At 34.2% G+C, this 13876-nt stretch overlaps 1 protein-coding gene across 1 annotated transcript in view; it reads left to right on the top strand.

The window, feature by feature from the left end:
• The first annotated feature begins 475 nt into the window (after positions 1-475).
• Positions 476-13876, top strand: part of LOC125931331 (fibronectin type III domain containing protein 3C1-like) — a 38842-nt gene continuing 25441 nt past the window's right edge. The window contains exons 1-17 of the mRNA XM_049643263.1: positions 476-1023; positions 1603-2499; positions 3008-3060; positions 3389-3531; positions 5151-5210; positions 5561-5699; positions 6288-6341; positions 6456-6577; positions 6662-6836; positions 8187-8273; positions 8508-8646; positions 9206-9274; positions 10096-10214; positions 10326-10431; positions 11872-11978; positions 12180-12293; positions 13745-13876. Of these exons, the coding sequence (XP_049499220.1) occupies positions 711-1023; positions 1603-2499; positions 3008-3060; positions 3389-3531; positions 5151-5210; positions 5561-5699; positions 6288-6341; positions 6456-6577; positions 6662-6836; positions 8187-8273; positions 8508-8646; positions 9206-9274; positions 10096-10214; positions 10326-10431; positions 11872-11978; positions 12180-12293; positions 13745-13876 (2829 nt within the window). The 5' untranslated portion in view covers positions 476-710. The remainder of the gene's footprint in view (positions 1024-1602; positions 2500-3007; positions 3061-3388; positions 3532-5150; positions 5211-5560; positions 5700-6287; positions 6342-6455; positions 6578-6661; positions 6837-8186; positions 8274-8507; positions 8647-9205; positions 9275-10095; positions 10215-10325; positions 10432-11871; positions 11979-12179; positions 12294-13744) is intronic.

Here is a 13876-nt window from a genome sequence, read left to right as displayed (position 1 = left end):
AAAAATACAAATGCATATACTTTTTCACCTAGCAATTCCATTTTGAGGAATTTATCCTACAGATTTTTTTTTATAAATTTGGAATAATAAATGTACAAGACTATTCCTTACAATATTCTTTATAATCTCAGAAGGTTGGAAACAACTCGTGCTTGTTAATGGAGAACTGTGTATAATGGAGGACATCCACATAATGGAGTACTATGCAGCTGTGAAAAAATGTGGAGAAGTTCTATGTACTGATATAGAAAGATCTTTAAGATATATTGCTAAGTGTAAAAAGCAATGTACTGATATAAAAAGATCTTTAGAATATATTGCTAAGTGTAAAAAGCAATGTACAGATGGTAATAGTGCAAATTATACTACCTCTTATGCCATAAAAAGGAGGAAAATAACAACCTGTATTCTTGCTTGTATAGACAAATTCTGGAAGGATTCATAAGAAACTAAGAACAATCATTATCTATTGGGGGAGTAGATAAGGTTTAGGAGGGAATTTATTCATATATAGTTTTTTATACTTTACGGTTTTAAACCATGTCAATATATTATCTATTGTCAAAAAATTACCTTTTTGAAAGCTATGGTTGTGGAGACAAGAAAGAATTATCTTCTGCTTGATATAGTTTCACTTCATTATTACTTTTTGATCCCTTAGGTTTTCTAAATTAAGACCACAGGATATAAATCTAACACTTAGTAGAAAAATGCCAACTTTTATTAATTCCAATATGTTTATATGGTTCTGTCTTCCAACTTCGGTGGTGGAAGAAAATGGTATTCGCAAAATTATCATTGTGCCTCAGACATCTGACTATCACACAACCATGCCTGCTCCTATACAACAAGTACCACACTTCATTACACCATCCTCTCCTATATATCCACAAGGTGCTCAACTTATGCATCCCCCAACTCAAGGGGAATTTCCACCACCTTACATCAAAGAGCCTATGCCACAGCAGCTGCCACCACCACCGCTACCACCACCAGCAACAGTTATATACCACGAGCAACAAGGTAGTATATAATTTTCTTAAACAGGAAATATTTTGAGTTTGTTAAAATTAACAGCTTTGGGAAAGTTTTAGGAATGATTGCATTTCATGCATGTATATTAGATTGATAAAAATAAGTACTGGTTTCTATCTTAGATAAAATGCTCATAAACATAATTTTCTATAAATTTTTTGTACTTTGATATAACACGTGATTTATGATATTTATTTTTACTAATTGGGTCAATATAATCATACCGGAAATTTATAAAAGAATGTTTTGATTATTAATTTCATGCAGTGGGAATAAAAAAGACACTGAAGGGTCAACATTACAATCATCTTAGAACCTTAAAATTTGGAAGTGGAGATATTCCCTGGGAAAACACTATCTGTATTTGCTCATGTTTTCTTTCTGTACATATCAAAACATTATAGAAACACACACACATACCTAATATCTGTATTACAGGAAAATAGGGAAAATTTGAAAAGCTAAACATGGCTTATCAGTGTTTTTTTGCTGGTTTGAGGAATATATTAAAAAGACCCTGAGATAGGTAATTATAATTATTAAGCAGTAGTCCATTGTCTCTTTTAGAAACTTATTCCCATGGAAGAGCAAATTATAACCAGTTTGATGAAAGGGCTGCTAAAATGGAAGAACATATGAAGAAAAATCTGGGAGAATGTCAAGGTGGCGTACACAATAGCTATATGGTTAACAACACCTCTTTGCTTGTGAACAAAACCAATGATTTCTCCAGTATTCCTCCTACTCCAAGCACTTACACTGTGGACTATGCTCCAAGTACCTACACTGTTGACAATACCTTAAGCACCTACGCTGTGGAAAATACTACACAAACCTACACTGTTGACAATACATCAAGTGCCTACACTGTAGACAACACTTCAAGCACTTTCACTGTGGACAATAGTCCAAGTATGTACACTGTAAACAATGCTCAGAACACCTACACGGCTGACAATACTCTCAGTGCTTACACTGTTGACAACCCTCCAAGCACTAACATTGCTGATAATACTCCTAGCAATTCTTCCACTGACCATGTCCCTAGTACTCCCACTACAGACAGTGCTCTTCCTTCCACAATTGATAGTGTTCCAAACCCTTCCAGCACTAATTATGTCCCCACGGCTTCCACTTCTGACAGCACTCCCAAACCATCACCTATTGACAGCACTCCAAGCCCTTCCATTTCTGGCCATGCTTCTAACACTCCCATCTCTGAAAGTGCTCCCAGCACTCCCATCTCTAAAAGTGTTCCCAGCACTCCCAACTCTGAAAGTGCTCCCAGCACTTCGGCCATTGACAGTGATCTCACTGCTTCCAATGCTGCCAGCAATTCCAACACCGTCAGTGCTCATGTTGAGACTAGCCATGGAAAGAAATGGAGTGCTACAAGAAGTAGAGACATCAAGCAGAAACCAGATGGAAAACAAAACAAAGCATCATCAAATGCTGCAGAAAAAGGTAAGGTCAAGAGTTTAATTTTGTTGCCAATGAATAAACATCCTAATGTTTAGGAATCTCAGCACGTCTTAAATATTTAGGTGCCATTCTCTATTTTCATTTCCTCTTGTCTTCTTTGTATCCCTAAATCTAAATTCTTAATGAAACCACAGTTGAGATTCCTTTTTAAATCATGGAGAAATGACTATCCTCATGCAAAATGTGTCATGTATCTTATATGCACACCACATAATTTTTTTCTAGTTGCCTTCCAGTGAAACATTGCAGTTTATTTTATAGTTGTAATTCACATTATTTCATTTAAATTGGGAACTCTGTCTTTTGTTGGAGTTTGTTTAATAATATACACTTTACACTGCTCTCTTCTTTTAAAACTTTAATGTAAATTGCTACCAGGTGTTTAGTGGTTCCCCTGGTGATGATGTATTTGTAGTTGGATGATAGATATCTAACTTCTTTCTCTTGTTTTTGCCAATGTAATATTTTATTTTGGGGTGTTTTCTTTTAGAATGCATAACAGAACGTGGAAAGTCATGCTGTTTCAGCATTGAGAAACCTATAGTAAGTAACTAAACTGAAACTTTAAGCATTCCTTTTAATTTACCTTTTCACTCTAAAATGTGCAAGTTCACTGATATTTTTCTCTAGTAAAGTTTTAATTTGAAGCCTTGACCTGGTTAAAATTTCATAATCTCCTTTAGCTATACATAAAGATTCAGAATGGCATTATTAAAGATAATATTAATGGCATTGTTTAATCACAGTATTTAAGCACCTAATATGAGGAGAACAATATTCTTAGCATCAAAAAGATGTAAGGAAAGATATATCATAAGTTACAGATTATATTTTTTAAATGTCCCACTTGAATTTTTGTTATTTATTTTAGGTTTCTGATATTCAAACAAGATCTGCTGTTATTTCATGGAAACTACATGGTTCTAAGAAGTGTAATCACACCAAATCTCCTGTGACATTTGAACTGGCAATATCTAACAGTGGTAAAAATGGAAACTATAAAAATCTATATATGTAAGTCTCTTTCTTTTTAATCATCTCTCATTTCTCATAATTAAATTCAAATATTCTATCTAAATGTATAGACCTCAGCTTATACCTAGACTGAGTTCTAAAGATTTTTTCTGAACATTTTCCCAAGCTTTAAAAGCAATTTTCTACTAAAATAGTTTTACACGTGGTGGGCGGTTGCCAGGTCAAAATCCATGAAATTCAATGAATTGTAAGCATGTTAGTGCTGAGAAGGACCTTAAATTTCAACTGGTCAATTCTCTTCATTTTACAACTTTCCTATTTAACAAGTTTATAGTCCAGGGAGAAAATGTTCCCTCCAATTCTCCCTTCTCTTTTTTCACTTAGGTCATTTTAGGAAAAAAATTCACTTTATGGTTGGCCTTTGGTGACACAAATGAGGTATTTGCATTGCAATGGGATTTATGACTTGGGCTTTCTTCAAATATTCATTACAGAAGCTAGTTATAAGGTGGAGCTATGACAGTAGCAGTATGAGCTTAGGAATGTGCTCAGAAGATAGAACCAGGACTAGGGAGGATAGAGTGGAGGACACAGCAAAATTATACCCAACCACTCTTAACAAACAGCTTCTCAACTGAATCAGGACATGCAGTCTGAAAAAGAACAAACTGAGAGACACAGTAGAAGGGAATCACAAGTGAGGAAGAAGGAGAAATTCTCTTGCCCACCAAACAATCATGCAAGATATGTCAGAGATCTGGAGCTGTCTGTACAGCACTTTAAAAATCATAACACATCTTAAACTTCATTTGCTAAAATTTGTCATCTTTACACAGAGACTCAAAGTGAAAATTTAAGTGTAATTAGTTATAATGAAAAGTTTTACTTCCTTTATAATTATCAGGTAGAAATTTTAAATTTAAGAATTATAATACACAGTCTTCCACATTGGGTAGAGGGATGGGAAGATGTAAAATGTGATTAATAGCTATTTATGAAATTAAGTTTTGCATGAGGTTACATGGTGGTCTTTTTCGGTGTTATGTATTTCATAAAAGTCTGTTTTTTATAAAAATATTCTAATCACCCTACAACCTTGAGTGACCTTTGCTTAGAAGTATCAGTCTTTGCTTAAAAATAATAATCTTTTAGCACTTTTTAGAGGCTACTTCTGGGGTTAGAGCCTGAAGGAACTCTTTGAGTTGGTAGAGTACACCTACGTACTTATGACTGTTTCAGAAAGACATAGGTGTGAAAGCACAGACACTTTATCCACTGTAGCAAATAGGTACCCCCCCAGAAAGATTTCCCTGTGTAACTGAATGAATAAATTGCACAATGCACAGTGTCCTTGAGGCTTTTCATATCAACACTATTTAAAATAAGCTAATTAAAGATAAATCCATATTATTACAGTGTGAAGAAGTTGTAGTGGTAAAATTATAAAATTTCATTTCTTAAAGCCATATTAATTTAGCATGCAAATGAAAAATTTGAAGTATTAGTATCACTTTTTTGCATTCATAGAAAATGGGCTAAATTTATCTAAACTTCAAGAAAAATTGTGCTTCTTTATCACTTGAGTATATAAGATTACAACTGTTAATTAGCTATTAAATATGTGTGAGATCATTTATAAACAAAGATTATGTTCACAGTGGTGATGGAGTTACATTTACTCTACTTGATCTACAACCATCCATGGCCTATTTTGTAAGGTAAGAACTCCATCCTGCACAATCTCCACCCACCCTGTAGCCAGGAAGACTCCCCAGTCTGTATCAATTTACTACTTATGATTTCTGCAGTCAGGCTTGCTACTGCCAGGAGAATGGCCTTTCCTTCAAGCTTCAGAACAGCCCCCCGAAAATCCAACATTAGTTTACTTTTTGTCATTTAGAACTGGTGAGAGGGTGATTTGGGAACGATTATCTGTAACAATCCAAGTTTGCTCTATTAGAAAATGTTTTATAATTATCTCCTAAGGTATATCTGGAAACTGAAGTACCCAATTTACTACATGTTAGGATAAATATCTGAAAGCTTACAACTATCATTACATTTTTAGAATCACAACCATAAGAGGCTCAGCACACAGAACTGTGTCTGAACTGGTTAGCTTCACAACTCCAGGTTGTGAACCAGACCCTCCACCTGCACCCAAACTAATTAACCGATCCAAGAGCAGCCTGAATTTACAGTGGAAAGTAAGTATTCTACCGCCAAAGTCTCCTCCACTTTTTATTTAAATACATTCTTTCTACTTTGTCCTGAATTTTAAATATGAAATTATGCATGCCCCACCTGATCTATTTCCCTAGCACTTTCCCTTTTCCATAATCGTCTTTCTCTTCAATCTATATCAAGCATCAAGTAAATTGAGAAATGTCAATCAGAATTTCAATTAGTAAAAGTTGAAGTGTCAATTTCGACAACCTAAATTTATTTATAAGTACCACATGCTAACCAATTGCGCCAATGGAGCTCCACTACAACCTAAACTTACTTATAATTGTAGTTACCAATAAATCTACCTCTTAACTTATTTAAATACTAACTTCCTTTGTCACATAAAACTTAGAAAACACAAGACCTAGAATTTGAGCATGCCTTATAGACTGTAAAAAAAAAGTGCATTTTAACTTTAAAATCTGGATTGCTTTAAAAACAAAATGTAAGCAAGTTTAATTTTACAGTAATTTCAATCACCTTAATTATATAGTGTGTGTATGTGTATATATATATCTACTGTGTAAAAACATCCCATCATAATTTTATCTTTTTGATATATTTAGGGTTCCAATGATAATGGTTCCAAAATAAATGGCTTCCTTTTGGAATGGGATGAGGTAAACTGTTCTATTTTGGAAAAGCACTTCTTTATAAATGGTTATTAATGTTATGGTAAATTTTTATATTTGCAACATTTTATAATATTCTAATATTTTGTGTCTATGATTAAGGGCAAAGGTGAAGACTTCAAAAGTTGCTATACGGGTACCATGAAACAGTACAAAATCCTTAAACTAAATGCTTCTACAAAATATTCATTCAGAATAGCTGCCAAAAATAACTTTGGCTTGAGGTACATTGAATTATTGCAATATTTAAAAGTCTGCACTTCAATAAGAACCTGAAAATAATTTTTCCACATTAATTTATTTTTCAGTGATTTCAGTGAAATAGCAGTTTTCCATACATCAGGAACTATGCCTCCAACACCTTTACCTCCTAAGCTAAAAGAAGCAGGAATCTGTAATTTGACACTAGAATGGTGTGCTCCAACTAACACAAACCCAAATGACAGTCTTACTTATGTACTAGAAATGGAGGAAGAAGGATCTGTAAGTTTTCTTTCCACATGTTTTAATCTTAAACTTCAGTTTTAGGTACAATTTATATGCATTTTATACTAAAAAACCTTAGATTTAAGCTAATTTATTTTTTTAAGTTTTTATTTAAACTCCAGTTAGTTAATATACAGTGAAATATTAGTTTCAGGTATACAATTTAGTGACTCAACACTTACATACAACTCCCAGTACTCATCACAATAAGTGCATTCCTTAATCCTTATCACTTATTTAAACCATCCTCCTACCCACCTCTCCTCTGGTAATCATCAGTTTGTTCTTTGTAATTAAGAGTCTGTTTCTTGCTTTGTCTCTGTCTCTTATTTTTTCCCTTGGTTTGCTTTGTTTCTTAATATCACATATGAGTGAATCATATGGTATTTGTCTTTCTCTGAGTTATTTTGCTTAGCACTATACTCTGTAGTTCCATCCATGTCTACTAACAATCAGTTTATTCTCTATAGTTAAGAGTCTGTTTCTTGGTTTTCCTCTCCTTTTTTCTCCTATGATTAAGTTAATTTCTACTCAATCAAACTGTATGATTCCTGAGTCTCTGTATTCTGGATGGGACCAATGCAGAGCCAAGGTTAGGCAAACCAGCGCAGGGAGATTTTCCCTGAAAATTAGCTAAAAGCAGCAGCACCCATAACAACACAGTAGATACTCAGTGAAATGTGTTAGTTCTTCAATTTTGGGCCTATCCCAGATGACCTTGCATGGTCACAGAGATCTTCTGCATACTTCTACCTGGGCAAACCCTTTTCTTCATCTCCCTGGATTCCTGATGTGGGTGGGCAAACTGTTTCATTACATTCTGAACTTTCAAGTCTATACTAAATGAGCTAGTCAAGTTAAAAAGCAGCTGTAAATTTTATATTACATATATTTTACATTTTAAATGAAGAGACTAACATTAAGAAGAGTTCTATATGATTAATATGCTAAGCGCCTTCATATACATTATCTCATTATATCCTGAAAAAAAGAAAATGAGCCCTTTAAAGTAGAAAGTATCAGGGTGCCTAGGTGGCTCAGTCAGTTGAGCATCCAACTTGGCTTTGGTTCAGGTCATGATGTGGGTTCGAGCCCTGCATCCGGCTCCATGCGGAGCCTGCTTGAGATTCTCTCTCTCTCTCCCTCTGCCCCTCTCCCCCACTAACTCTCTCTATATAAAATAAATAAAATGAAAAACAAGTTAAAGTATCTCCTTTTTTTTAAGAGAAACTAAGGTTCAGAGAGACTAAGGGACTTGCTCAGGACCACCCAGATGGAAAATAGATTGAAGTTGGAACTTGAACCCAGGCCTGCCTGATTCCTAAGTTTATTGTCTTTCATTTCCAGGGCTTGGGTTTTAAACCTAAATATAATGGAGAAGACCTCTCATGCACTATAAGAAATCTTCAGAGAAGTACTACATACAAATTTAGGGTATGTAGCTATAATTTCTAAATTTGTATCGTATTTTAATATTAAATTATACTCATCACTGGAGATAAAAAGAAATGTCTTTTTTGGTTGAAATTAAATGTTATTTTGCATTTAGTTCTCAGAAATTTTTCGTCAAATAATTTGCTTTATAATATTATTTGCAAATTATGCACACTTTCAAATCAGACATTTATTTCCAGTGGTCAACCAAGGTATTCTCTTTTACTCAAACAGATTTTTGCCTACACTTTGGAAGGAAGGAGTAACCCCAGTGGAGAAGTAAAATACACTACTTGTCCAGATAAGCCTGGATCCCCTAAAAAACCATATATAAAGGGAAAGATCTATGCACACAGAGTAAAAATTGGATGGGGTAATGTTTTTGTATTTAAAATGTACTCTGTCTTAATATTAACTACTGAGAAGAAATCTTCCCTAATTGCCCTCAGCTTTATAAAATATTCTCTTAATTATTTACATAGGAAGTATTTCACCATATAAATTAGTTATAAGTGATGTTTTTCCAGTTCTCTGTTGAGTTCTCTATTGCTATCTCATTAATTCACACATGAACAAATCATTAAATTTTTATGAGTCCTTAACAACTATAGTTATTCCAAGTAAGAGTATATCTAATTTAGAGGCCACAATTAAAACAATACATCAATGATAAATGTCAACTTGACAAGAAAAATATTTTTATAAATTATTTTGCCTCTAAACTGGAAAAATCAAATTCAAGGTACAAATACTTAGTATTTTAGTCTTTTCCAAAGAACTTTAAAATCTCACTTTAAATGTTTGATGTCCAATATTAATATTCTATTGTGTCATGTTTATATTTTTTCTCCATAAAAAATTAATTTATAAATTTCCAGTGAAAGACTTTTAAGTTTATTCAAGAATAATTTTAATTTTACTTCTCTTTCTAGAACCACCACAAGATAATGGTGGGACATACATTTCAAGTTACAGTTTAGAAGTTAGTGAAAATTCAAATGGTAAGACATTATGATTTTTTTCAAAGTTAAATTACAGGGGTTTTTTAAGTTTTTATTTAAATTCCACTCAGTTAACATCCAATGTAATATTAGTTTCAGGTGTACAATATTCAATACTTCCATACAACACTGGGTGCTCATCACAACAACTATGCATCATGATTTTTTTTAAGTTTTTTTATGTTTATTAATTTCCTGAAAGAGAGACAGAGTGTGAGCAGGGAAGGGGCAGAGAGAGAGCGAGACACAGAATCCGAAGCAGGCTCCAGGTTCTGAGCTGTCAGTGCAGAGACCAACGCGGGGTTCGAACTCAGAGACTGGGAGATCATGACCTGAGCTGAAGTCAGATGTTTAACTGACTGAGCCACCCAGGCACCCCATATCATGATTTTTTTTAAGTTTTTATTTTGAAATAGTTTATACTTACCTAGAAGTTGCCAAAATAGTATAGAGAATTCCCATATATAACCTTCATTCAGCTTCTCCTAAAATTAATTTCTTACATAACCATAGTGCAGTTATCAAAACCAGGAAATTGGCATTGGTACAATGCTATTAACTAAACCCCAGGACCTACTTAGATTTCTCCATTTTTTAGTGACAAATTATGTTTACTTACTGATCTTTTATTATTTTATGTCTAGTTCTATAAGGAATATAATTATTGTAAGTAGGTAACTGGACCTATTGTAAATAGGAACTGGACCACAGTTAATTTCCAAAATGCCTATTTCTTGGCATATACATGAGATAATAATGGGGCCCATAGATTTATAAGCTACCTATAAATAAATTGGATAAATTTGCTTTCATCCCTTCAGTGAATTCCTGGAAGATAATCTACAATGGAACCACAAAGGAATTTCTATATGATCACCTGCAACCTGGTACTACATATAAACTGAGAGTCTTTTGTACTTCACCTATAGGTCAAAGCCAGGTGAGGAAACAGAGAGGGAAGTTTTTAAATTAAGGATTTGTGTTTTAAAAATTGTTTTAAAAACTGAACTTGAATTTAATATAATCATAAGGTATTTTGTACCTCTCTTAGCCTTCAGATATATTGACTATTCAAACACCTAATCTTTCTCCTGCATCTTGCCATCCTCCACCCTTGAATGGTGCGGCAAAGACCAGAGAAAACAACATCAAATGTGGTGAGTCTTCTTGTAGGATTTGAATGACTTTACCTAAATTACTTGTTTTGTAACCTCTGATTTTAATTAATTAATGTTATTAAGGGGCAACTGGGTGGCTCAGTCAAGCATCCAACTTCAGCTCAGGTCATGATCTCAGGGTCCATGAGTTTGGGCCCAGTGTCGGGATCTCTGCTGACAGCTCAGAGCCTAAAGCCTGCTTTGGATTCTTTGTCTCCCTCTCTCTCTGCCCCTCCCTGACTCACTTGTTCTCTCTCTAAAAAATAAACATTAAAAAATTAAAATTAATGTTATTAAAGCAGAGCAAGTAGGATTTTCAACTACAAAATTGAATATTTAGAATATTTAGAAAACTGTTTCTTTGTAATTGAAATCACAAAAATTTCTGGAGTATAATTAATATTCAATGTTATATTAGTTTCAGGTGTACAACATATTGATTCAAAGATTCTATATATCAGTGCTCACCACAATAAGTATACATACCATGTGTCAATATTATTGATTATATATATTCCCTATGCTGTACTTTTCATCTCCATTACTTACTTTATTTATTTTTATTTTTATATTTATTTATTTTTGAGAGACAGAGTGAGACAAAGTGAGAGTGGGAGAGGGGCAGAGAGAGGGAGACAGGATCAGAAGCAGGCTCCAGGCTCCAGGCTCTGAGCTGTCAGCACAGAGCCTGACGCGGGGCTCGAACCCACAGACCATGAGATCATGACCTGAGCCGAAGTCAGACACTCACCCAACTGAGCCATCCACGCGCCCCTTACTTACTTATGTTATAACTGTTAGTTTATACCTCTTAATCCCTTTTATATATTTTCCCATCCCCCCACCCACCTCTCCTCTGGTAATCACCAGTTTGTCCTTTGTATTTAAGAGTCTGGTTTTTTGGGGGCGCCTGGGTGGCTCAGTCGGTTGAGCGTCCGACTTCGGCTCAGGTCATGATCTCACGGTCTGTGAGTTTGAGCCCCGCGTCGGGCTCTGTGCTGACGGCTCAGAGCCTGGAGCCTGTTTCGGATTCTGTGTCTCCCTCTCTCTGACCCTCCCTCGTTCATGCTCTGTCTCTCTCTGTCTCAAAAATAAATAAACATTAAAAAAATTAAAAAAAAAAGAGTCTGGTTTTTTGTTTGTTCATTTTTAAATTCCACATATAAGTGAAATCATATGGTATGAAATAATATGGTCTCTCTGTATGACTCACATCACTTAGCATAATACCCTCTAAGTAAATCCATTTTTTAATGGATTTTTAAACTTAAGTGTCTTTAAATTAAATTTAAAAGTTAATTGACACAAACTAATATAATTTGTATTTTCTGTTACTTTATTATGTGCTTTGACATTGTGTCTTCTAAAATTATTTTGTGTTATTTTAACACCCTTAAAATTATTTGCAATTTTTTAAGTTTATTTTGTACATTTTTGTAGACAATCCTCCCACTAATGGAAACTTGGAAGCATTTGCAAATGTCAAAAAGGCAGAAGGTATCCAAGATGACAAACGAAGGCACCCTGGCTCCAAAGTGAGATGCACAGTGAGTAAATTAATTTCTGAAGAATCCAGTTTCTGGTTAAAAGCAGTGAATAGTGCTGGGGAAATTATATTGTTCAGTTGTCCCATTCATAGTTCATTTCACTCTGGATGAATATATGCTTCTACTTCCTGTCAAGATAGGGAGTAACTATACCTGCACAATCATTTTTGTGTTTTCTTATTTGTTTGTGTTTATTTGTAGTCTGGATTTCATTCAATGAAGTGTGAAAGTGCACCAGTCCCAAGCCCTCCTTCTCAATGTGGTACACCTATGGTAACCTGCAAGGGTCCAACCTGCATTGCTGTTAGCTGGGAGGTATGTTCTCAACTTATTTTTTTTAATTTTGTTCCATAAGAGCGCAGCAATTGCTTTAGTATGTTTTTGAAAGTACACAACTCCCTAAGGAGTCAGAGTTTAGATTAAGGTCCCATAAGGCTTGGATCATGATTCTAGAACACACATAAAACCTGATACTAGTACTATTAGAAATGCTAAGATTATAGTAATCTTGTTTTCCAGATCCTATTTTTATGGAGATTATTAATTTGGAAAACCAAATAGACTATTAATAGGAAACTAATTTAATTCTTAAAACCAAAATATGAGGTAATAAAATTAAATGAATTTATAATAAAATAAATAAATAAATTTATAGAATCTATTATTTTTTTTTAACTTCATTGGGAAATCTCTGGTCATGTTTGTTTGCATGTAACTCTACAATATGACACATTAAAATGTGGCTATGAGATAATGAAGCTTAAAAAAATGTTTTGCATCACCATAAGAGACTCTTAAAAATTTTTTAAATCTTTATTTATTACTGAGAGACAGAGACAGAGCATGAGCATGGGAGGGGAAGAGAGAGGAGGAGACACAGAATCTGAAGCAGGCTCCAGGCTCTGTGCTACAGAGCCCGATGCATAGCTCAAACTCACAAACTGCGAGATCATGACCTGAGCCGAAGTTGGAAACTTAACCACCTGAGCCACCCAGGAGCCCCAAGAGACTCTTAAATACAGAGAACAAACTAAGGGTTGATGGGAGTGGGGGGTGGCGGGGTGGGGAAAATGGGTGATGGGCATTAAGGAGGGCACTTGTTGGAATGAGCACTGGGTGTTATATGTAAGTGATGAATCGCTGGATTCTACTCCAGAACCAAGACTACACTGTATGTTAACTAACTTGAAAATTAAAAATAATTAATTAAAAATGTTTTGCATTCATGTGAATACATTCCCATTTAAGCAAGCTGAAAAAAGTCGGCCTAATTATTAAGCCACCTAAGCAACTTTGAATTTTTCTTCCATTTTTCCCAGACTCTAGGAGAGGGTTTCTAGTATTGACACAAAAGCTTTTAATCTGATAATAATAAATGATAGGTCTAATTACAGCACTGTACAAAATCCAGAGACTACTGGAATTTGTGTTTTATCCCACTATAATCAATAGTAATGTTAAGCAACATTAATATATCTAAGAATGCTCTTTTTTAAGTAAGCTATTTGAGAATAATATTAAAATTACAAACAGGAATTTATCAAATATGTGCAATTAGCCAATCTTTTCTCTTAATTTTGAGACTTTTAATGTCAATTACAGTGCTCTGTCTTATGTTTAATTATTTCTATTCTTGTCTATATCTCATACCATTTAATATATTATGAGTTTTGACATCAAAAGATCATATTGTAATTCTCCACAGTATCTAGTATAGTGACAATTTATAGAAAAAAATCAATTTCTGTTTTTGTTGAATCTTTTAGATTCCTGTATGTAATGGTGCCGAAATCACAGATTACAGACTAGAGTGGGGAAAAGCTGAAGAATTGATGCACTTGATATATACTGGCCCTTGTCTGAGCTATGAAGTTAAAGGTCTCATTCCTGCAACTACA

Source organism: Panthera uncia, chromosome X (assembly GCF_023721935.1).
Source record: "Panthera uncia isolate 11264 chromosome X, Puncia_PCG_1.0, whole genome shotgun sequence".
NCBI lineage: Eukaryota > Metazoa > Chordata > Mammalia > Carnivora > Felidae > Panthera > Panthera uncia.
The sequence above is the reverse complement of the archived record's forward strand: the minus strand, read 5'-3'. Positions and strand labels throughout refer to the sequence as shown.